General features: G+C 37.9%; 2 protein-coding genes across 2 annotated transcripts in view; one reads left to right on the plus strand and one right to left on the minus strand.

The window, feature by feature from the left end:
• The first annotated feature begins 9,057 nt into the window (after positions 1 to 9,057).
• On the plus strand, positions 9,058 to 11,909 carry LOC149830551 (protein REVERSION-TO-ETHYLENE SENSITIVITY1-like). The gene is made up of 3 exons (XM_090015850.1): positions 9,058 to 9,104; positions 10,982 to 11,243; positions 11,326 to 11,909. The coding sequence occupies exons 2-3, from the start codon at positions 11,010 to 11,012 to the stop codon at positions 11,743 to 11,745; spliced, it is 654 nt and encodes a 217-aa protein (XP_089871976.1). The 5' UTR covers positions 9,058 to 9,104; positions 10,982 to 11,009; the 3' UTR covers positions 11,746 to 11,909.
• Positions 11,910 to 16,985: 5,076 nt separating this feature from the next.
• LOC149830552 (thioredoxin H-type-like) overlaps positions 16,986 to 26,427 on the minus strand; it is a 29,374-nt gene continuing 19,932 nt past the window's right edge. The window contains exons 2-3 of the mRNA XM_090016606.1: positions 17,846 to 17,968; positions 16,986 to 17,265 (exon numbers count right to left, since the gene is read on the minus strand). Coding sequence (XP_089872732.1) covers positions 17,119 to 17,265; positions 17,846 to 17,968 — 270 coding nt within the window. The 3' untranslated portion in view covers positions 16,986 to 17,118. The remainder of the gene's footprint in view (positions 17,266 to 17,845; positions 17,969 to 26,427) is intronic.

Genomic DNA, 26,427 nt, shown 5'->3' on the forward strand with positions numbered 1-26,427 from the left:
ATATTCACAATGCTCGAAATCCAAAATCCCAATATGAAGAATCGTAACACAAACTATGTAAATGATATCTAAAAACCTGAATTTATCGAAATATAGAAAATAATCGGTTAAGTTGTTTGTACATATAAAAGATTTATAATAAATCCCTTCTTTGTAAATAATGCAAATGATACCGAAATAAATGTTTCATCAAGTTTCGAAGTATCAATTCTTTTTTGTTATAAACTAATTGATCATCCTTACAATTTGTGGTGCAATAATTGGCCTTTTATCTCTTAACAAAAACACATGAGCTACTTAATCAAATACATGTTTTTTATTAAATAAATAATGATAAAGTCATTTAATGGTTCATATCAAGCAAAATAACACAAACCTATGACTTTTAGAAAGTTCTAGAAGCAACCTAAACCATAAAAGGGTAATAAAGAAGAAGCATGACAAACTTTCATATTATTGGAACGAAAAAGTCATAAGTCTCATGCATCATTATGTAAAATTTTGAAGATATTTGGAACCGGATAACTTTTTTCCTTTATATATTTGCACAGAGAGACCGCCCTCATGATCGGAGGCATAGTCGTGTTGTATGATCACTGTATTTAGTCGCATTATAATTGTCCAACATCGATACATCACAATGGTAGCTCAGCAGTGAGTCAAACAGTTAGCAAAAGATTCTTATATGGAAGCTCGCATCTAATGAAGCCTGTTTGGAACGGTTCTCAGCTCCAAGGGGCTAGGCATAGTAAAAGCGGCCTTGGCTAGGTGGTCAAGGTTCTATTTTTATGGATGTCAATCACATTTATATAAGAAAAGACAAAGGTATTATCACATACCAAGCTTGTTGGGATGCGACAAGTGCAATGTTGAAGTTTTATTGAGTGGAAAATGCATAGGATGTATAAACGAGCACTATGGGTTATGATATTTGTGTCGTAGAGTGGTAGTGTCACGGGCTGGGAAGCGAAGGCCCCCGTGACGTAGCTTCGGGCAATCACACACCAAAGGCAGGCTTTTTAAGCGCACAAGCAACGCACAACACACGCGCACGAGCGGAAGCAAGAGTACGCGTATGCACAAGCACAAGAGAGAGAGAGATGCAAAAAGCTTCTTTATAGATACTTGAAAGCAAAGTACATCAAGAGGGGAAGAGAGGGTCCGAATACACGGGGTACTTAGGCCGTAAGGCCTTGTGGGGCACTCTAGAGTGCCAAAGAGGTATATACATTAGAGCAAAAAGGTGAAAAATATGGCGGTCCGGAACACGCTCCCCCGCCTAAGTTGGCGCCGTCCTCGACGTCAATTGTTCATGGTAGCCTTCTACAAGCTGTCGATGCTGAAACATGCTGCTCGCTTTCTCCCAGGTGGCTTCACATTCTGGCAATCCTTTTCACTGCACTAAGTACTTTTTGACTTCCCCTAGATAGTTGTTGAAATGGTTGAGGATGATATCTGGATCTCTGCTTGGTACACTAACTGTTGAAGGTGCTCGCTGCGGGATTGGAGCACGTTGAGGCATGCTCCGTCGAGGATCTCTTTCATCTTCGTGGAATGACTTCATGTTGCATATATGGAATACCGGGTGCACTTGAAAGTTTGTTGGCAAGTCCAGCCGGTACGCCAAGTTTCCCACATGTTTGATGATGGTGAAGGGGCCATCATACTTGCGAATAAGGCCTCGGTGGTGGCCCCGAAAGATAAATGTGCGGTCAGGAAAGAGCTTTGCCAACACTTTGTCTCCAACTCGAAATTCTGCTGGGCGACGCTTCTCATCTGCCCATTTCTTCATGTGCTTGGTTGCCTTGTTTAGATATGCCTTCGTCAACTCTGTCTGATCTTGCCAGTTCCTGACAAACTAGTATGCATAAGGTGCTTTTCCACGTCCTCGCACAGCAAGGGAGTGCGGAGTCTGCGGTTGTTGTCCAGTTGCAACTTCAAATGGACTATGGCCGGATGACTCACTCTTTTGAAGGTTGTAGCAGAATTGAGCCGCATCAAGTAAATCAACCAAATCCCTTTGGTTGGCACTGACAAAGTGTCGCAGGTATTCCTCCAGCATGTCATTTATTCTCTCTGTCTGTCCGTCGGTTTGGGGTTGGAAACTTGTGCTGAAATGCAAGTTCGTCCCCATTAAGTGAAACACTTCTCGCCAAAACTTGTCAGTGAAACGTGCATCACGATCACTGACGATGCTCTCTGGAATTCCCCAATGCTTAATTATTTTTTGCACAAATAACTTTGCCTCATCCCCTTCTGCAACTCTCACTTGCCAGTAGCCCGATCTCAAATCCAACTTAGAGAACACCTTTGCCTTTCCAAGTTGATCGAACAAGTCTGCGATCAAAGGAAGCGGGTACTTGTTCTTCACCGTCATTTTGTTCAGTGCCCTATAGTCGACGCACAACCGCTTCGACCCATCGTGCTTTGCTTGAAAGAGCACGGGCGCTCCAAAAGGAGCTTTGGATGGTTGGATGATTCCTGCTTTGAGCATACCATCCAATTGTCTACGTACGTCATGCAGCTCAGGAATTGCCATGCGATAAGGAGTCATTGCGGGTGGTCGTGCACCCGGTATTAATTCAATCTGATGATCTACCTCGCGCCTCGGAAGTAGCTTCTTCAGCATCTCGGCAGGCATAACATCACTGAACTCCTTTAATACTGGTGCTAAGGCCTCTGGGACATCCACGACTTTTTCTACCTCATCTGTATCACGGATTGTGACAATAAAAGTCTTGTCACCACTTTTCATGTCTCTCTTCAACTGGAGCGCAGACACCAAACGCTCACAAGGCTTTCCTGTCATCGCAGTAACCATGCAGGGCTGACTCTTACTCTCAAAGCTGACAACTTTGAGGTGGGGCATTGGCACTGCCTTATTGCTTCTCAAGAATTTCATCCCGAGGATGACTTTAAAATCATCCATGGGTGCGACTGATAATGTGATTCTCCCTGACCAGTTGTGGATCCGCACTGGTACATCCCGAGCAACGCCATAGATGGCTTTAGCCTCTGAATTAACCGCTTTCATGTGGATCTCTTTTTGTTCCCACTGTAATCCCAACCGTTCTGCTTCTTCACGTGAGATGAAATTATGCGTGGCACCCGTGTCTACCAATGCCTTGGTAAGTCTTCCGTTGAGCAAAAGTTCCAAATACACCAGTTCTATGCATACTGTCGGTTCCACACTGGTTGTGACCTTTACTGCATTCATCATCTGCATTGCGCCAACTGTTGGCGCCTCTGCAAGTTGATCCTCTTCCTCACCCTGAACAGCATTTGCAACTTGGGGTGCGCGGTTATCTCCATTCCCTTGACCGCGGTTTCTATTGGGACATGTATCCTGCCAATGATCCCCATGGCAGATACGACAGTCACGGCGACGATAATTACCACCTTGAAGGTTATTCCAATTCTGATTATTATTTTGGCCATCTTGACAGCCATGATTCTGCTGGTTTCCCTGACCAGCATTTTGTCCTTGGTCATTTCTTCGATTGCCCCTTCGGTTGTTGCGATCATTTTTCTGTTGTCTGCCTTGAAATGTAGGGTCATTCCTATTCAGCTCGGCAAGTTTCTCTGCAACCGCAACCGCCTCAGCTAGTGTTGCGGGGTCATGCCGGATAAGTTCTTGGTTTGCCCATCCTTGCAACCCGTTGTCAAAGTAAAACAACCAATCCTCATCATCCATTCTCTCCACTTCCAACATTATCGAAGAGAATGCCTTGACATAGTCATGTACTGACCCTGTCTGTTTCAATGCCAATAACCTTTTGCGAGTCTTTTTCTCTTGATTTTTAGGTAGAAAGTAGTCTCGCATTTCCTTATGGAGGTCTTCCCATGAGGTTATAACAACCAATCCCCGTCGAACATCACCTAAGCGACGTCTCCACCAAAGGTTCGTTTCATCCGCAAAGTACATTGTTGCGGTGCGCAGCCTATCTGCGTCCTCTTCTATCCTCGCAGCTTCTAGAAATTGGTCCATCTCGTAGATAAAATTCTCGAGATCCTTTGAGTCCCGCGTGCCTTTATACTTTGCGGGCTCAGGTAGCCTGTAACGTGGTCTCTCCACATATGTCGCAACACCGCCAGTCGGGGCAGTTCTTAACTGCCACTCTAATTGTTCATTCTTTCGTCGAACAACATCCAATTCAGCAGCCATGATGTTGAACCGACCCAACAAATCATCAAATCTGGTGGAAAAGTCCTCCACCGAGTAGTTAAGTTTAGTGGCAAGACTTTCCATCGAGTCTTTCCACTCCCTCTACTGCTGTCTTGATCTCTGCATTGAGATTTCTGAAAGCGACACAAGTTCCATTAACCAACTTCTCCATGTTGGTCACTGACCCAGTCAGCTCCGCCACATCGCGCGAGATGACTGATACCCGATCATCGTCCATGAAGTCCTCTTCAGCAGGAACCATACTGCTGGAAGGAATCATGGCAATCTTCTTCGGCGCCATTGTCACTCTCAATGTCGACAAGGCTCTGGTACCAACTTATCACGGGCTGGGAAGCGAAGGCCCTCGTGACGTAGCTTCGAGCAATCACACACCGAAGGCAGGCCTTTTAAGCGCACAAGCAACGCACAACACACGCGCACGAGCGAAAGCAAGAGTACGCGTATGCACAAGCACAAGAGAGAGAGAGAGAGAGAGAGAGAGAGATGCAAAAAGCTTCTTTATAGATACTTGAAAGCAAAGTACATCAAGAGGGGAAGAGAGGGTCCGAATACACGGGGTACTTAGGCCGTAAGGCCTTGTGGGGCACTCTAAAGTGCCAAAGAGGTATATACATTAGAGCAAAAAGGTGAAAAACATGGCGGTCTGGAACAGGTAGCATGTCATGTCATGAACAATTAGGGGTGGCAATCGTGTCGGTTTGGCGGATCGACCCGACGGGTTGGCGGGTCAGCATACATCAACCTGAACCCGACCCGTTTATTAAACGGGTCGGCTGTGGCAAACACGAACCCGGCCCGTTTAATAAACGGGTAACCCGACACGACCCGCCAACCCATTTAATAAATGGGTTGGGTCAGGTAAACGGGTTCTCAGGTTCGCGGGTCAGGTTGGTGGGTCAGGTTGGCGGGTCGGTCAGGTTTTGCCACCCCTATGAACAATGATATCGTGGTTGGTATGATGATGTAGTAACACATATGTGAAACAATGTTCGGTAAAGTTTTGGACCAGTAGATTAGAAATTGAATGTCTTTAGAGATTTGGTTAAGTAGATATGATCAGTGGCGTAACGGTGTGTGGGTGGGGGGGTGGGGGGGGGGGGGGGGGGGAGGGAGGGGGCAAACAGGGGTGGAGCAAAAAAAAAAAAACGGTGTATATTTTTTTTTGAGATAAAATAAAAAATGGCTACAATTATTAATAAAAATCTATTTCATATGAACAAATCAAACTATTTGCTGCAGTCAAGGCTGGGCTTGGACTGGGCTAAAAAAATGGATAAAAATCTATTTCATATGGAATCAGGGCTGGGCTAGGACTGGGCTTTAAAAAAATAAAAAATATAAAAAAATTAACTGGATCGGGAGGTAGGACTGGGCTACAGCCCAATCCCCCCCCCCCCGCCCCCAACACTGCCTATGCATATGATGTTCCATGCATAGTGTTTGGTTTGCACAGGTAAGGATGCACATGAGCCTAGCTTGGGCTTTTCAAACTCAACTTGATTTAAAATCATTTTGTCCAAGCTCGACTCGAGCTTGGAGCCAAGCTTGTAAGGCATTGTTTGAACTCAGTTCCGTTTCGAGCTCAAGCTGACCCGAGCTTAAACAAGATTATATATATATATATATATATATATATATATATATATATATATATATATATATATATATATATATATATATATATAGATGAGGGATTTGATTTTGTGTCCTTTTTAATGTTAACCAAGGGATCTACCATAAAGTCAAAACATGTTTTTTGATTATTATTATTGAAAGAATTCTATACCTACTAAAATTTCTCAATGAAAAAAAAGGCAAAAAATGTGGGATTCAAACCCAACACATTCTTAACAAAGACTAACGTCCTAACCATTACATTAACAATGCAATTTTGATTTTTTTCTCAAATATATTATATATATGAGGTTTGTAATGAACCAAGCCTTATTGGGCTCAACAGGTCATTTAAGTTCGGCTTGATAGCTCATTCGAGCTTCATACACCGGTTCAAGCTCGACTCATTTATAAAGCGAACGAGCTTGAGTCGAGCTTTAACTGAGCCAGCTCAGTTCAGTGTGCATCTCTATGCATGAGAGTGTGTGAGTTAGGACTAATTCTCGTAAGGATCACATTAGGTGTTTCCAATCACGTATGGTGACGTCGGGGTTAGGCAAGTAAATACCTAACATCAATGAGTGATTTGGGTAGTGTTACTCGCTATGACGTAAAGTTATAAACCAACCCTAAGGATGGGGTCATAAACGATCTTCTCCTTTCATGAGATATATGTAAGGTATAGTGATGCTTTTAGGAGATCATGTTGTGACTTTGGGGCATGATGTTGTTGTTTGATTTCGGTTGTTAGGTCATGAGGGGCACGAGAGTTGTCCCTTGGAACTCGGCTGATGACTGCTTTCTTATGTTCATTGATGAGTACCATGGCATGTGTATATGCAAGATACACAAAGTCGCGGCTTGGGCTAGGAAGTTGGTTATGAAGTGGTGCGCAATGCCAATGATCGAATCACCAATCGCGAAAAAAGTTTATGCGAAGCTTAGGCAGTTAGATTGGCAAGACTAAGCAGTTTGGCATTGCACTTCTCGTGCCTAAACAAGGTGGCAATGAGTATGCCACACAATACAATCGAGAATGTGGCCATATGTACAGCTGCCTTAGCCAGTGGCCCATCACGACTAGGTCACTAATCTCGGGAATGATTTTCCCATCCATCATGGACAAAGATAGGTTCTTTGATGTATTAAAAAAGTATAAAGTTTACTTCGTTTGATATGAACATAAATCTTTTTTTAGATTGAAAATGTTGTTTTAATATCAAGGTAGTATGTTTTCACTGTACAATTTACATAGATAATGAATTAACAATAAACTTAAAATTCACTTTCTTTCCATGAAGAGCATGAAAACCACCCCCAAAACGAAAAGCTAGATGTGCTGGTTATGCTTGCCGTACTTACGATCGTTGTTTGGGTGGTATAAATTTGTGGCACACTCTTCACCCCTAAAATGTAGCCTTGCTTTGGGGTAGGGGTGGCAATCGGGTCGGGTTGGCGGGTTGGCGTGTCAGCATACCTCAACCCGACCCCAACCCGTTTATTAAACGGGTCAGCTGTGGCAAACATGAACCCGACCCGTTTAATAAACGGGTAACCCGACACGACCCGCCAACCCATTTAATAAATGGGTTGGGTCGGGTAAACGGGTTTTCAGGTTCGCGGGTCAGGTTGGCGGGTTGACGGATCGGGTTGGCAGGTAGTCAGGTTGGCGGGTCGGGTTGGTGGGTCGGGTTGACGGGTTGACCCACTCGCCTAACCCGTTTATTAAACGGGTCAGCCGGGTTGGCGGGTTGGCATACCCCCAACCCGAACCCGACCTGTTTAATAAACGGGTTACGCGGGTCGACCCGTTTATTAAACCGGTTGGCTTAAGCCCAACCCGAACCCGCCTAAGAGGCGGGTTGGCGGGTAGTGTCAGAAATTGCCACCCCTACTTTGGGGCTAACTTAAAAATCAGTTAAAAGAAAACCCTTGGGGCTAACTTAAAGTGATTTGACAGATCACCTGATCTGCTCTAGGACAAGGAGCAGATCAGGTCACATATCATGCAACCCACTCTCCAGTTATATATTTCATCTCCATCTTAAAAGTTAAAACCTTTCTACCTTTCTGACTGACCTGATGGTGCAGCTTCTTGGAGCATTTCCCTAATTTAGGTCTGGTTGAGAAACGATTAAATGACTGACATTCACTAATTACAATTGAAATACACGAGAAAACATTTTCAAATGTCTTAACAAAATTGAAGGGCTAACTTAAAAATCACTTTCTTTCCATGAAGAGCAGGAAAAATTCCTTGGGGCTAACTTAAAAATTATTTAAAAGAAAAATAAATTCTAACTTTGTTAGGCACGAGTTGTCAAAGTGGTAGTGGGTAGAGACGGGCACTGGGTGGGGCTTGGGCCTATAAATTAGGTGCAAACTCTTCTTGAACCGAGCCAACATGGGCTAGCATGACCGACCTGTTTATATATATATATATATATATATATATATATATATATATATATATATATATATATATATATATATATATATATATAAACAGAGAGAGAGAGAGAGAGAGAGAGAGAGAGAGAGAGAGACGGGCTTCTCGTCAAACAAGGGTCAGATGCTATGCTCCTTGCTAGTCCAATTTGCTCAAATCTGGAGCATTAGAGACCGTCATGACCACCGCCAATGCTCTGGGCAAAAAAAAAAAACAAAACAAATTTAGTCGTTAAATCTGTTTTTTTTTTTGCAAAAAACGATGCTCCACCATTCATCTTTGTGCGATCAACGGCAGATATGGGTCCACTAGCAGTGGACGTTTTATTAGGGGTTTTCATATATATCGAGTAACCCGTAACAGTGGACTTGCAAATCATGCACAACGTACGCCCGCAATCAGCGCGGTCACTAATTCAATGCAAAATCCACATTTAACGCTGTCCTTAACTGCCACTAAATGTTGATTTTCTGCTGAGGCTAATTGGTCTCGTTCGACTTTTGCCAGTCCATTGTTACGAGTCTTCACATGTAAATATAAATAAATATAAAAAAAATATATATATATATATATATATATATATATATATATATATAGAGAGAGAGAGAGAGAGAGAGAGAGAGAGAGAGAGAATAAGCTCGATCCAGCCCGATTAAGCCGCGGTTTTCCCAATGGGCCGGTGTGAACCGAGCTTTTGGCCCAGCCCATCAATTGACGGTCCAGGTCAATTAGTGGAGGTTTACTTCACCGATAGCCGGGCCCATTTCTTTCTATGCTAAGAAAGAAAGAGACTCGCGGAAACTGAATCGACTCCCGCTGCTGCAACATTTGGAAAGGCAAATCTACCGTCTAAAGGTAATTGATTTCGATTGCTAGATCTCATCACGGTACAAATTCACATTTCCTGAATCGATTTACGGTGGTAGCCTTCACAATTCTCAGTCTCTGCATTACTCTGTTGCGAATTGCACGCATCAAACTGAATCCATTTTTATGTTTTAGTTCTTGATTAGGAATACCTTAACCAATAAGAAATCGCGGTGCAACGGATACACTTTTGAATTCTTGTTCTGGATTGGTCGATGGCTATTCTTTGTGAAAAATCGATCTAAGTTGGGGTTGGTGAAAGGTTGGTAACGTCTAAGTTTTTTCTTGTTTGTTTGCTTTTCTTTTTTCCCCATTTTCTTTATTGGGTTTTCCTGTCACATGTAGAAGCAGAGAAGTGAAACCCATTTGAGAATTGAGATTCTCAAAAAGAATGAAAAACCGATATGGGTATGATTCATTTTGGGAATGGAAATATACACGGAGACAAAAATCAAACACCCATCTCAAGCACACGGCTTATAGCCATTCCAGAATTAGGGGAACACGGAAACATATGGGTAGAGCACTTTATTTACTTTTTGTTGTTAATTTTTGTTTTAGAAACAATGGTCAATATCATAGTCACAAGTATCCACCTTTTTTTTAAATCTCGCGATTTTATCACGAGATTTTCAAAAACTGATATAGTCCAGAGAAGAACGTGATATTTTGAAAACTCATGTTTTAATGGTCATATTATCACGTTTTTTACATGATATTTATATTTTTATATATTGTGACATTTTTTCTTATGTTCTTATAGTTTTTATTGTATGTTTCAAATTTTAAATATACACATAATTTCTCCATATTTTCCCTAGAAAAACAAAAGTTGGTAATTTATTGCAGGATTTTTCCATTGCTGAGAAAATCCCAATAACAAGATTTATGATTATGGTTGATATCCATTGATTTTTATGAAAAATATGGATATGTTCCATAGCGCAAATTGGAATCCATGTTAAGCATGGTCTCACAGTCGTGCTATGAGGACATTGCCATACGGTATGTATGCAGCTGAATGGTAGTCTACATGCTTTTAGGAGCAGCATGCAATGTGGGAATGAAGGTGAAAATGGAGGATTTTGACATAGGTCTAAAGACACAAATCGATTGCCTATCTAGATTGCTTGATGCAAAGTCTCTAGGAGAGTGAACAATCTCCAACTTGCTTTAAAGATTTACATTGAAAGTGACGTACCCTGTTAATCACTTTCTTGATAGTGAAACAACAATATGTGTTGATGTTCTCTGTCTTTTCACGGGAAAACGATTGAAATATCACAAGTTCCATTGATATTGGAATGATATGGTGCACTATCACTGGAAATGGTGAGTGCTTCTGTGTTGATTTTCTTAAGCATTGTCTGCATTTATTGCTTTTTCTAATGTATGTCATGACAGAGAACCATGGAAGGCTAAGAAAATGATTTTTAGAAATGATAAGTTGAATATTTGAATCCTTTATAGGCATTTTAATTGCAGAGTTACATATATGAGATGTCAAAAATAAGGCACTAGCTTATGATATATTGCTCTATTGAAAATGCTGCTCTTTTATTGCTTTATGGGTGGATTATATGGTGTTTTTTCATCTACATTAATGTTGCATAGAAAACAAAATGCAAAAACGAAGCAGTCTCAATTGTTCGAGTCCTGCCAAATCGAGTAAGCTGGTTTTTGTTTGATTTCAATCAGTTTGTCTATCTTCTATTGGGCCATGACCCATGATATAATGTCTCTACATTTGGGTGTTTTTTTTTGAGCCACAGGTGCTTTTCCATTGTGCAGATGCATGATATTTTTCTCCTTGTTTTAAAATAAAATTAAAGAATATGTACTTTTATTGTCTGGGTATGATTCAGGTTGGATGAAACAAGCTGTTTAGAAACAATGGTTGAGGACACACTTCAAAATACCCGAATTGACATCAAAAGAGCTCGTTTTCCATGCTGCATAGTCTGGACACCACTGCCTATAGTGTCATGGCTAATACCTTTCATCGGGCATTTGGGGATATGCAGAGAGGACGGTGTCATCTTGGATTTTGCAGGACCTAACTTCATTAGTGTTGACAATTTTGCATTTGGTGCAGTAGCAAGATATGTCCAACTCAACAAAGAACAGGTCTGATGATTTTCATGTTTTTATGACATGCTCTGTTGGTGGCACGTTCATAGATTATAATTTATGTCTAAATGATGAACAGTGTTGCTGTTACTTGTGCATAACTAGACATGCGAATTGGCATGATGGTCAACGCTTACGACAGGGAACAGAGCAGAGTTGGGATGGTGCATTACGGATGAGCATTCAAGATTTCCAGCACAGATCTTATAACCTGTTTACATGCAACTGCCATTCTTTTGTGGCAAATGCCATGAATAGGCTGGGATATACTGGCCATGATGGATGGGATGTTGTTAAGTTGGCAGTGTTTATGTTCTTCAAGGGCAGTTGGGTGAACAAATCAGCAATTTTAAAATCCTTTTTACCCTTTGTAGTGGTGCTCTCCTTGGGGATTATATTTGCTGGCCCATTGTTCTTGATTGGGTTGGCATCTTTCTCATTTGTCCTTGTTGGATGGTTTATTTTGGGTACTTACTACTTCAAGTTGATAGAGATTTAGTTATAGAAGTTGCAGTTCCTATTGTAATTCATTGTCATTTGACCTATGCAACCAAAAACTTTCCAAGCTGGAGGTTCACAAATCTTTCTGGTGCATATGTTGGGACCCTCATGTGAATGGCTTGTTGCTGAGAATCAGAATATGCTTGTTCTTCCTGAGTGAGATGTTTCATTGTCTTTATTTCTAGGTGATAAATCTATTTATTTTATTCATTTCTAGTTTGTTATAGGAATTATATACAGGTAGCTACTTCATGGCGGTCCACAGGAAAATGTTGATCTATATCCGTCTGTTACACTTCCAATAGATTGATAATGTGCCAAATTCAGACTCAAAATGGAAGCTTAATAGAATGTCTTCCTTGTCATTGACTAAATCCTTTTGATCAGCATAGCATTTATTTTGTGGTGATCTCTAAACTGAATAAAGAGTGTTTAAATTGTAGTACGTGGGTCTGAATCTTTCTGAAACCTCATGGAACTAATTTATGATAAAAGTTTTAACTGTATTTTGTAAAGAGTACACTATGAACTGTAATATGTGGATGAAATCCTCTTTAACTGTTCCGTTTTCTTGTTTAATGCCATTCAAACTACTGTATGGAGTAAATAATGAATTAGGATAGGCCTCCCTTGGTGTCCAGCAAGGGTGAGGATATCTGTTTGAAGTTTGAACTGTACTCCCATGAAATCATTTTTCTGTTTCTCTACTTCTCCAAGGTACAAATACCTAATTTTGTAAATATAGTCGGATTCTCAGTTGTATACATTGACATATTGACGGCATTGAATAAACACAAAACGTTAGCAATATTATCAGAGAGAAAGTCTTCAAGATAGTACTCGATGTCAATTGGAAGATTCCAAGATATTTCCCTCTGCATTACCTTGCTCACAGTCTCCAGTTTCATGTTTAGGAACATTTCTGAATTTTTGGAGATTGTCAATTGTTTGTACATGCTCCCCTGTTTTAAGTGTTGCATTCCCTTGGGCCCTATACTCCTTGTAGTTGTTGCTGAGTAACTTTGCCCATGAGTTAGGATACAGTTTTCTTGGTTATGGTTCCAAAAGATAGGAACAAGGAAAGATGAATTGCAGGCCATGGTTACGAAATTGAAGATTGAGTCCATGTTCAGAGGAAGTTTAGATTCCTCTCTGTAACATGTCAATAAGAAAATCTTACTCTTTCCCATATTCTTTTATTTGGTTAGTTCCCTTATTGTGATCACAAGGGCATATAGTATTGACCCATACAGAGGTGTGTCGCCTTTCACATGCCACCTGCAGATTAGATTCATTTTTTTATGCAGATTGTTATCTTGGGAAACATTTTTTGGAAGGACCCATGGATAAAAGGAACCTCATTGATACAATACAATCGATTAGCAATTTCACAACGTGTGCACTAGATGCTAGTTCCATGGTGAGATTGTATCACTTACCAGAAAACCAATAACTAGCAACTCCATGCACGATATTAGAAAACCATCTCCTTGAAGCAGCTTATTTTCTCTTCCTATTGTTGGGTATTTATTCTTCTGTCCTGCTACTAGCAGCCACGTCTCTTACCAAGGGCCACTGGCACTAAGAATGCCATCCCAACTATTTCTTCAATAGGAGAAGTGCATCTTCTCATGGTTCATACACATTGTAGCCTTTGATCTGCAAAGTTTTTCTTTGTTTTGTTTATCATTTCTTACTCTGCCTTCTTGCAATTAAGTTGTTTATCTATTATTTACAGATTCTGCTAGACCTTTGGACATGCATGGACAGTATTTTCTCTTGTATTGATCAAATCTGGGTTATTCTCTCATGTAGCCCATTATAGTAATTACAACAGAAAACTAGCCAATTGATCTCATATACAAGTAACTCCATGGTCTCAAGTTGGGTCTCTTAACTCATTTTTACAGAAAAATAAAAAGATTTTTTTAACCCTTCCCCCCCCCCCCCCCCACACAAAAAAAAAAACTTGTAGCTTTGACCTCTTTGCCTTGTGTTTATCACTTTATCGTGGAAAATATAGTTGCAAACTGTTCTTGCATGAATATAATGCTTAAAAGGTTGGATTAGAGTAAAAACTTGAAGATCTTGCAAAATTCAAGATTCCTGTTATTGGGCTAAATCAAAACCACAAAAAATCTTAATTTTTTGAGGGTGCAATTGTGTGGGTGCTTCCATGTGTGTACACCCACTTAAATCTAGAATTGCAGAATTTTCTTATGCTGGAACTCATGAACTCGCATAAATTTATTTGCAAAATTTGGCTGAAATTCAAACCACCAAAATCACAAATATCCTACTCTTTCACATATAATCAATATTTTGCATAAATATATTTGTGCGAAACTACAAATATCTTACTTTTTTGCATTTACTTCTCGAAATTGCATAAATTTATGTTTGAATCTTTCGATATCGCAAATATCGTACTTAAATATTTGTGAAATTATAATAAATACGCGATAATTCTTGTTTTTTTTGAAATTATAACAAATATCATACTTAAATATCGTACTTGAATAATGTATAAACCCACTGATTTTTCTAGTAGCTTACTTTTCAGCATATATTGCACGCTCTTGCATAAAGTTATTTGCAAATCTTTAGATATCAAAAATATCATAACTAAATATTTATCAACTAAATCAAAATATATTAGATCTATCGTTTTATTTGCTTTCATGCATTTTCAATATTCAAGATTAATCATCAAAATAACACATTCATTAGCACACTTATATCTCAGTCATAAATTATATTAAAATTACAACTTGTACCTAGCATCATCGTACGCTCTGAAAAGCTGCATGTCATTCAAATTATTGTGATGAAAATCACATATACTTTTTTTTCATTGTTTGGGATACGTGGTTTCATATTCTTTACAATGATCCGTTGATTATGTACAACACTAATATCGTCTACTGTTTGAGACACTTGGATAATCAACAAATGACTCAACTCGATAGATGGTGTCTGAGATACATCCACATTCTCCATGTAATTCACATCATTTCATTGATTAATTATTTCTTATTTAATTGTCCCTTTATTAACTTTGGATACTTTCAAGTAAACATCATTATTGGTTAACATCGATTCTACATCCTCCTCCGCCTTCTCAACATCTATATTTATTTCTTGGTTGTTTGGAGAATAACTATATTAAAGGCTCAATATGTCTACAACATATTCGGTTTTATAAGACATCAAAGCCGCAAATTTCTCAAAGGTAATATTTGTAAAAGACTAGTAAAAAAATTTCATTAGTGTAATTAGACCTATGATAGTGTACTTTAGTCCTTTCAGACGTCATAATTCACTGCCTATAATAACCATGATAGTATACTTTAGTTCTTTCAATGTTTGTGTACAATGAACCCTAACCCCATTACACCAACACAAAAAGAACAAATATTAACTTAAGTAAACAATCATAAATCAACTACAATAATATATAAATTTTTATACAAAAAAATCTAAACATATTAAACCCTAAATGTTAAATCGAGTGACTAGGGACATCGATGACAACACAAGAAAACATACAGAAAATATTCATAGAAACAACCAAACACAAATACACATGTGGATATTCAATGATCATGAACTGAATTCGTTCACAACCCTTATTATGGGCTACCATATTAAACATAAATACACATGGAGATACCCACACATATATTGTATGAAACACAAATACACATATGGATATTCAATAATAATGAACTGGATTCATTCACAACCCTTATTGTAGGCTATCATATTAAACATAAATACACATGGAGATACCCACACATATATTGTATGAAACTCATATTTTAAACTTATAGATGGGGAAGTCGATCACAAGGATGATACCACAACCTCTTCGGAATGCAGAAATCGTTGTAAGAGTTCTACAAAGAAGTTATTTGCAGACAAAAACGACAAGAAGAAACCCTTGAACAAAAATGAGTATATATATAATTTGACAAAGTTGCAACTATTAAGAAAAATCGCATATGATAAAAATTTTGCAAATATTTAAGCAACATATTTGTGGTTTTGTTGGTTCCCTTTAAGTGGAGTTTCACACATAAATTTATGTGATTTTAGGATATATGTGAAATAATATGATATCTGAGAGGTGTTTTAACAAATATATTTATGCAAAATATTAAGTATATGTGAAATAATAGGATATTTGCGATTTTGGTGGTTTGAATTTCACCAAAATTTTGCAAATAAATTTATTCGAGCTCGTGAGTTTTTGCATAAAAAAAACCTGTGATTCAAAATTTAAGTGAGTGTTGGACATAGCCAATGGGCGATAGAATTTTAGAGCAAAAAGACTTAAATTGGCAATTGCGAAGGGTAAAAAGGTCCTAATGACGTAGGCTATTTATGATTTTGGACATCGAGAGAATATAAAAAATTATAAGGTTTTTAGAAAAATCAGTCAAATTAATTGTACAATAAAACTATTTTTTCGTTATTTATATTCATCAAAGGAAAACCCTGGTTCAAGTAGTGAGACCTAAGCCCCAAAGGGGTTTGACATAGTGGGATGAGACCTACGTTGCAAGTCAGGCAGTCCAGGTTCAAATCCCATGGACGTCACCCCTTTTGTACAAGGAGAAGGGTGACAACTCCCTGGGAGCAAGGGGTAAGCCCACGGTTTTACCCAATGACCTAAGTACTGCAGACAAAGCCAACACGGCTAGGTCTCTGATCGTGAGGGTGGTTTCTCCATGTAAATATAAAAAAGAAATAGTGGGGCCTAAGAGAAATTGACGCTTTTATCGATGGTAGAAATTCTCCATGTAAACATAAAAAAGAAATAGTGGGGTAACCCCTTTTGCCTTCCAATGAACCTACTGCTTTGGCCTTGAGGCAAGGGATGTGAATACTGAGTATTGAACTCGCAACATCCTTGTACCAATGTTGTTAAAATCAGTTCTGTAGGTGAATCGTTTTTTTTTAGAAAAATCCTAAGAATCGAATAAAACCGTTTGAATCGGCAAAATTTCTACCATCAAATGACAAGTGCCATTAAACAGTAAAAAATATAAAAAATTTGACAACGCTGCCTTCAACAACTGGATTTTTCTTTTTTGGATTAGCCCTTCAACTGGATTTTTCAATATAAGACAATATTAGGAAATTGGTTTTAACGAAATAAACCCTGGGAAAATGAACCTCGCATGATGGACTGTCTATAAAGAGCGTACTCATTAGACTTCTGAGGATCAAGTATTGTAAAATATGTTCTTTTATTTCCTCACCCATAATCTGTCAATTGGCCAAATATCATTATGTAGTACAGTATGGCCATCTTTATTTTATGCAGTGTGATATACCAAAGCAGATGACAGAGAGAGGGAAGCTACTACTGTGCTGAACTCTTTGCCATGTGCATCATGATCTTCTGCAGCAGCTCCTCTTTTTTTGCACCAACTACCTTGTCCACAATATTGCCTTCTTTCAAGAACATGAAAGTCGGCATTGCCTCTACAGCCCAGTCTGATGCTACACTCTGAAATCATACATATTAAACACTGTATTAGCAAGCTACAGCAGAAACCCAACAAGCATACGCAACCTGTTGAAAGAAATGTTCAATGAACAATATCATATTAAGAAAGAAAGTTACATCAAAGTGGGATGGGTTAAAACTAAGCATCTGGTTTGGAAAATGCATTGTCTAACAAGGGAAAATTAAAATTGCACCAGAATTTTGGGCGATAGTAAAAACACACCTAAGTTTTCTATACCGTTAAAAACATGCCTGAGCTTTTTCATGGTTAATTAAACAAAAATCCAGGGTTTAATTCTATCAAAGTTGCTGTTAAATGTGTAGTGTAATGCCAAAACTTAGGTGCGTTTTTTGTTATTGCCAAAACTTTAGGTATGTTTTTAAATTTATTGAATAAAAAACTTGTTTTGAGCGTAAATCAATAACTCTATCCTATTAACTCAACTTGGGTTAATGATAACCCAAATTAAATTGACAGACATGTATCTACAATTAACTGAGCACAAATTTACGTGTGTATTAAAAAATCTCCCTATTAATAATGAACAATTAGATGATAGAGGCGTGGAGGATAACTTACTGCCAACTCATCAACATCGACTTTAAGAAAGGTTACTTGAGGAAACTTTCTTGCCCACTCGGTCAGCATAGGAGAAATCATGCGGCAAGGTCCGCACCATGATGCAGTAAAATCAACCACAATCTATGCAAAACAATTAGAAAATTGGTAAACCCAATAAAATAATGAAGAATATGCAGCTATAAGACTGTCAAATTAAACTAATTAAACGTTAAACAGCTAAAAAAAAGATTGAATTGTGCATACTTATTGAAAATTTACACCCTTTTTGCTGATCAAGGACTCACAGGAAGCAGTGTGATTCAAAAGAACTCACCCAAATTCCAAGCAACGAACATAACCAATTTAATGAAAGCAAGTTGCATAATAAAAAATACGAAAAGATACAAAAAAGAAAATTGGATCAAACATTAAGAGAAGAGACAAAATAGCTCAAGCAAAGCATATGAGAAAAACAAGGAGAGGTTACAACAGTTGAAAGGATAAATGTTATTGCATCTTTAAAAAAAAAAATGCCATTCTATACATACACATATCAATGAATTTTACTCATTTTACTAAAATGTCCATTGTTGTTGATAATTAATGCATAAAAAATCACCATGTCATTTTTAAATTTGTTAGGGTGTATCAAATTGTGGTATATGTGTTAATGCCTACCAATAACTGTGGACTTTAACAAAAATAAATAATCAAATGAATAAATAGTAAGATACTAACTAGGCTGTGATAATTTTCAAAAGGAATTTTCAAACTATAGGTTCCCACATTTGTCTTTATGATTGTTGCTGCAAACCAATTTCTCTAGCTGTTCAGTTTATAGGGTTTATTTTATGGTTGTAGCCAATCTCTTGGTGATAGAAGAGATACAGCAAGGGATGAAGAAAAACAAGAATGTGTGTATGTCTTATCATGATAAGTTATCAATATTTTCCTAAAATTGAGAAATTTTACTTTTATTTAAAGATGCCAAAATTTTACTAAGAAAAACTACTTGTTTTCACATTCCCTTGAGAGGAAACCTTGCTCGACTAATATAAAATGATTATAAAAAAACAAATTGTAACATGTATAAAGATGTCAAAAGATATAGATTAAAAACATTGACTCATATCATATTGTATAGAGGTAGGGCTGTCAATGGGTTGAATCTGTGTCAAGTATCCAACTTGACCTGAACCTGATTCTCTGGGTACAGGGATAAAAATGCTGACATGGATACTATATGCGTCGACAAAGCCTGACCTGAATAATATATGGGTTGGGTTCGAGCTATGACCTTTGTTAGACATTTGTCCTGGCTTGACCTGTACATGTATGTTTAAGAAAAAAAAAGAGATTTTAAACACTCAAACTATTCAGGTTGGATTTGAGATTCCATCCTCTTGATCTGACACAACCCCAATGGAGCCCAAACCTGAAGCTGGTTACATGTTATCTGGTGGGGTTTGGATGAACCCCGATGGGTTGGATACCTGACCAGTTGGAAGCTCTAGATAATTGAATTTAGAAATGTAAAAATATTTAGATTAGATTTTTAAACTTAAGTTCCAGGGCACAATGTTCACTGCTGATCAGTAATGGCTGAAAATAAATCACAGTGCCACCATATAGCTGAACTTACACAAGTACCATGAGCAACTAATGATAACGAGTTCTTCAATTCAGCTTTATGCCTCTTCCTAAACTCACAAAAGACACCTATCTGTATCGGTTTCCGTAGTAATTGATCAGAAGTCTTATCAAAGTAAAATCAAGAGGCGAAGCACTCCATGAATAGTACTCAATATCAGCAGATTCAAGGTTGCAATTGTAACCAATGCCTCAAATATGTGGTTGGCAAAGGATCTGAATGCTAGCTATATTCACCAAGTTAGATGGATCATGGATGGAAGCCTATTCATGCACCGATATATAATAATGTTCTAAACATGCTGATTTTTGAGAAAACATAATATGTTGAGGGGATGGAAGGGGGGTTACCTGGCAGTTTGATAATGAGACATATGCTGCCTACTTACTAAATATCGAACAAAAAGGTAACTCATGACAACACAAATGGGGGTTGGGAGGGATAACAGTTCTTCTTCTCTTGATCCTAAATCAGTCTGAAGAATTTACAATTGGTTATGGTTTTATGAATGCTCACTATGAGACATGAGTATAAGCATGATCATGTGAATATTCTCAGTCCTTATAGAAGAAAATTCCACTAAATGCACATTAATCAAAGCCTTGATGACCATTATCAAAAGCTTTGTCACACCACAATTTAAACTACTGGATTAAGTTAAACTTAGCCAAAGTTCTTGTGAAGCTATTATTACAGTGACCAGACTCCAGAGTGCTGATTGCCTGATCATTCACACAGTACTTGGTGTGCATAATTTTATCTAGTGATCAAAGATGATAACTTGTCACATTTTAGCTAACAAATACATGCAAAACATGGATATGCTAAGCAGTATGCTTGATATGATCTGCCAAAAGAAAAAATCTTCATAAATGCTATTACTGTAATGAAGTGCCAAATGAAAAGAGCAACGTCTCCAAGCGAAAGCACGTCTCCAAGCGAAAGCACGGAAGCACGCACATACACAAGATGCCACTAAAGGGCAAAATAAACCACAAAAGTGGTCAAGCACAAAAAGATAAAAAATATATCTCACTTCATAGAATGCTTCAAAAGAAGCTTAAGGAATACATGGGGCTGAGCCCCTTATTTATACACAGCAAGGGACCCAAGGAGGGGCTCCCATAGAGTCGTTGGAGCCCCTCCAACGGTCATATTTATGACCGTTGGAGGGGTCCAACGACTCTATGTGGACCCCTCTCTAATGTAAAAAAAGAAAAAGTAAAAAATACAAAAAAGGAAAAAGAATAAAGGAAAAAGAAAGAAAAGAAAAAGCATATCAAGGATATGCGTGTACAGGTGAAATGACAGAAATACCCCTGTGGGGTTTTACAAAAAATATATATATATATATATATATATATATATATATTTATATATATAGATAGACACGTAGACATATATATATATATATATATATATATATATGTGTCGTAATCGATATATATATATATATAAATATACATCATATTTTAACACCCCCCCTCAAACACATGGTGAGATCACCGAGAGTTTGCTAAGGAGGAAGTAGAAGCGAGGCGAAGGCAAAGCTTTAGTGAAGAAGTCCGCCAACTGATATTCGGTAGGAACATATGGAAGTTGAATGGTGCCTCGTAAAAACTCGTCTCGAACATAATGACAGTCCATCTCAATATGCTTCGTTCGTTCGTGAAAAGTGTGATTGCTAGCGATATAAATGGAGCTCTTGTTGTCACAGCATAGCTTTGAGGGAGTTGAGAATGAGACACCCATATCTTTAAGTAAGCTTCTTAACCATATAATCTCAGTTGTGGTAGTGGCCATCACACGATATTCGGCTTCAGTAGATGAGAGAGAAACTTTACGCTGCTTTTTACACCTCCAAGAGATAAGTGACTCCCCAAGAAACACACAATAACCTGTGGTAGAAATACGATCATCGGGGTTACCCCCCAATCAGAGTCAGTATACGCAAGTAAAGTAAGAGGTGAAGAAGAGGATAAGAATACTCCCTTAGTTATGAAATCTTTTAGATATCTGATAATCCTCATTACTGCTGCCATGTGAGTGGTGGTAGGAGCAGTCTGAAATTGGCTTGCACTATGAACAACATGGGAAATGTCAGGCCTGGTAATAGATAAATATGTTAAGGATCCAATCAATTGACGATAAGGCGTGGGATCTGCTAAAGGAGTGCCATCATTGGCTCTCATCTTGGCATTGATCACTTCTGGAGTCTCCACCCTTTTGTCATCTGTTAGCCCAGACCTAGCAATAATATCAGAGGCAAGCTTCATCTGAGATAGGACATACCCCTTGGGGGAGTATGCAACTTCAATTCCTAAGAAATACCTCAAAAAACCCAGATCAGACATATCAAAATTTTTCTTAAGAATATTTTTAATAAGATCAATACCTTTCTTATCATTACCTGTGATAATCATATCATCAACATATAATAACAAAATGGTTATGTATTCATTAGAGGATTTAACAAACAAAGCAGTATCAGTGTAACATGAGGAGAAACCATTATCAAGAACTACTTTGCTAAAAAGATCATACCAAGCTTTTGGCGCTTGTTTTAACCCATAAAGAGCTTTGTTTAATTTTAGAATATTGCCTTTCCCAATTTCAAGACCCGGCGGAGGATCCATAAGAACTTCTTCACATAAAGTTCCATTTAAGAAAGCATTTTTAACATCAAGTTGGTATATAGGCCATTGTTTGATGGATGCTAAGGCAATTAAGGTTCGTACACTAGTCATTCTGGCCACGGGAGCAAAGGTTTCTTCATAATCAATCCCATATTCTTGGGCATAGCCTTTTGCTACCAAACGAGCTTTGTATCTTTCAAGAGACCCATCACATTTAGTTTTGACTTTATATACCTATCTACACCCAATTGCCTTCTTCCCTAAAGGTTGAGGAATAATGCTCCAGGTTTGGGCCTTGTTAAGAGCCTCTAATTCGATTTTCATGGCTTCAATCCAATGTGGGTGATCTTTAGCTTCCTTGAAAGAGGAAGGTTCATGATACGAATGTATTAACATAAGACAGGTCCTATAATTCGGAGAAAAAGATTCATAGGACACAAACTTTTGTGGTGGCCTACTGGTACGAGAAGATCTCCTAGGTAGATGGTTGTCAGTAGATTCTTCTAAAGAAAAGTCTTGAGAGTATCTGTCAATAGCAGGTTGATGTTCATTTCCTATCCGTCGGGTATAAACATTTATATCATTAAGGTTTTCATTTTGGGAGGTATTGTCATGTTGTTGTATATTATTATAATGTGAAATCCCATCACAACTAGTATCACAAAAAATAGCCTCAGGAGACTCAATTCTAGGAGCTAAGTCAAATAAAAAAGAATAATCGATGTCTTCCTTAGATGTGTGGATATCGAAACCATTTTGTTCTTCAATAAAGTTTACATTTCTCGACACATATAATTTATTGTTTCGAATATCAAAACATCTATAGCCTTTTTTATTCTCACCATAGCCAATGAACACACATTCAATAGCTTTAGGTGACAACTTATCTTGTCCTAAACTGAGTACAAAACATTTGCATCCAAAGATTCTTAATCTATTAAAATCGGGAGTAATTTTAAATAATTTTTCAAAGGGCGAAACATTTTTCAAAGACGAAGAGGGCATACGATTCACAAGATATGTTGCGGTAAGAAGAGCTTCAGCCCAAAAGTTTTTAGGAACACATTTAGACACAAGAAGAGTTCTTGTGGTTTCAATTAAATGCCTATGTTTCTTTTCCGCAAGACCATTTTGTTGCGGAGTTTTAGGACAAGATCTTTAGTGCAAAATTCCATTTGTTTTAAAATAATTTTGGAAGTCTTTAGACATGTATTCTCCTCCTGAGTCGGATCTAAAAATGGCTATATTGTGTTGGAATTGATTTTGAACAAGAGCGTGAAACTCTTTAAAATTAGTGAAGACATCAGATTTATTCTTGATAATATAAACCCATGTGTATCTAATAAAATCATCAATAAAAGAAACATAGTAAGAGAAGCCTCCTTTGGACATAACGGGTGCCGGTCCCCATACATCGGAATGCACAAGTTCAAAAGGCCTTTTTGACACAAAATTGCTATGAGAATATGGAAGAGAGTGAATTTTCCCAAGAATACAATCATTGCATGTAAATGTATTTGTATTACAAAATTTTTCCAAAAATGGAAAAAGGTACAATTTGGAAATACTAGGGTGCCCAAGTCTCTTATGCCAAGTCTCAATATCTTTGGATTGAACATGATTACAAAATGATTTGGATGGCAAAGACAAAAAATCCATATAGTAAAGGTCCCCTCTTCTATGGCCTTGCCCAATCCGCTTCCCGGACCGGAGATCCTGCACATAGCAATGGGTTGGTGAAAAAGAGACATTATACTCAAAATCGGTGATTTGAGAGACGGAGAAAAGATTTAGATTAAGTTTTGGGATGATTCGGATTTTGGGAACAAAAAATTCTTTGTTTTGGTCATAAATTTTCTCAAGGTTTCCAATACCCTCAACATTTAAAGAAGTTCCATCGGCGGTGGATACATATGATTTAAACTTATTGAGACTTGGTTTTGACAAAAGTGATGCATTTGGAGTCATATGGAAAGAGGCACCCGAATCAAGAATCCAAGAAGACATACCTGGGAATGAAGAAATGGCGGCACCGGAAGTGGAAGGTGAGGATGATGAAGTAGAGGCGTTCATCTTCATAAATTGTTGGAGAGTTTCGGTTAGATGAGCGATGAAATCATTTATGTCACCATCCTTCTTTGAATCTTCATTGATGATTGAAGGAGTTTCTCCCACGGAAGCTACCTTCTTCTTGAATTTAGGACAATCGGGACGAATATGGCCCGGTTCATTACAATTATGACAAATGATTTTCCTTCCTCCACCATTATTCTTCCAAAAATGTGGTGGTTTATATGATCTTACATTGTTGCCGGGTCTAGACACGGCATGTACTTCATCAACATCCCTTTTTAAGGCCAAACGGGTTTCTTCTTGACATAAATCGGCCAAAATATCGCTTAGAGGAGTAGAGGCTCTATGAAGTAGAGATCCTCTAAGTTGTTCAAATTCGGGACGAAGCCCATGAATAAATTGAAAGAACCTCTCTTTTTCCATTTGCTCTTGTCTCATAGCAATAGCACTTCCTTCCCATTGCGGTTCGAGAAGGACAAGTTCATCCCATAAAGAGGATAGGGCACTATAGTAGTCCCTAATGCTCATATCACCTTGTTTGGTAGCTCTTACCTTTTCTTGAAGAAAAAAATGCCTAGCAAGGTCTCTTCGAGTGTACATACCTTTTATGAAAAACCATGCCTCATTAGCCTTCTTGAATTTAGCAAGATTTGCACAAATCTTCAATTCGACGTTATTCATGAACCATGCTAAGATTTTAGCATGTTCACTTTCCCAATCTTCCATTTTAGAAGAGTAATCAAGAATAGCCTTTTCTTTTTCTTCTTCATTCAAGGCCTTTTCTTCACCTCCTTCAAATTTAGTTAACTTAAGTTGTGGTTCCGGAATGGTTCCACATACATAACCCCAAAGCCTTTTACCTTTGAGATTATTCTCCATAGCGGCCGCCCACATGCGATAATTGGTCCCATCCAATTTGAATGAGAGATCGATTTTTGCATCTTTGTTGGCCATTAGAAGAAAAATTTATAAGACAAGAGAGAGGAGAGGTATTACTTGTCAATGAAGGATCCAATGAAGCCTTCTTAGCCAAGGCTCTGATACCATGTAATGAAGTGCCAAATGAAAAGAGCAACGTCTCCAAGCGAAAGCACGGAAGCACGCACATACACAAGATGCCACTAAAGGGCAAAATAAACCACAAAAGTGGTCAAGCACAAAAAGAAGATAAAAAATATATCTCACTTCATAGAATGCTTCAAAAGAAGCTTAAGGAATACATGGGGCTGAGCCCCTTATTTATACACAGCAAGGGACCCAAGGAGGGGCTCCCATAGAGTCGTTGGAGCCCCTCCAACGGTCATATTTATGACCGTTGGAGGGGTCCAACGACTCTATGTGGACCCCTCTCTAATGTAAAAAAAGAAAAAGTAAAAAATACAAAAAAGGAAAAAGAATAAAGGAAAAAGAAAGAAAAGAAAAAGCATATCAAGGATATGCGTGTATAGGTGAAATGACAAAAATACCCCTGTGGGGTTTTACAAAAATATATATATATATATATATATATATATATATTTATATATATAGATAGACACGTAGACATATATATATCATATATATGTATATGTGTCGTAATCGATATATATATATATATATATATATATAAATAGACATCATATTTTAACAATTACATGCATGCCATGAATGTGAAACTCATGGAGTTGCTAGTTATAGAACAAACTTTGCAAGTAGCATTGTTATGTTTGAACTGCCAGGAATTAAATATGCTTTGGGATCTTCATTTGTATTTCTGGACTATGCATGCAAAATAGTGAACTTATACAAGTTCTGCATTATTCATACCATGTGGACACCTCACAAATTAGTCTATAATGTTGTGCATGTTAAGATGTATGTATATAATGTATATATACATTATATATAATATATTTATTTATCACTGTAATAGGTAAATACCCTTTAAGGGTATTTTCATCTTTTTCTTGTGTAATAGGTTGTCCTCTAGGGATAAATTTTTCTTTTTTCTTTATTTTTATTTTTGTATTGTCTTTATCCCAAAGACAAAGGATATTAAAAGGTCTTTTTTCTCCTAAGAGTCGTTAGAAGCATTCCAACGGCTATATTTATAGCCGTTGGGAGCTCCCAATGACTCTATGGGAGCTCTCCTTTGACTCTTCCTTTGTGTATATAAGGGACCTCTTGTCCCCATGTTATGTAATGCTTCTCTTAAGCATTTATGCTCAATAAAAATGAATATTTTTTACATTTTATATTTT

This window comes from Nuphar pumila, chromosome 8 (assembly GCF_984573655.1).
Source record: "Nuphar pumila chromosome 8, dmNupPumi1.hap1.1, whole genome shotgun sequence".
Classification (NCBI taxonomy): Eukaryota; Viridiplantae; Streptophyta; class Magnoliopsida; order Nymphaeales; family Nymphaeaceae; genus Nuphar; species Nuphar pumila.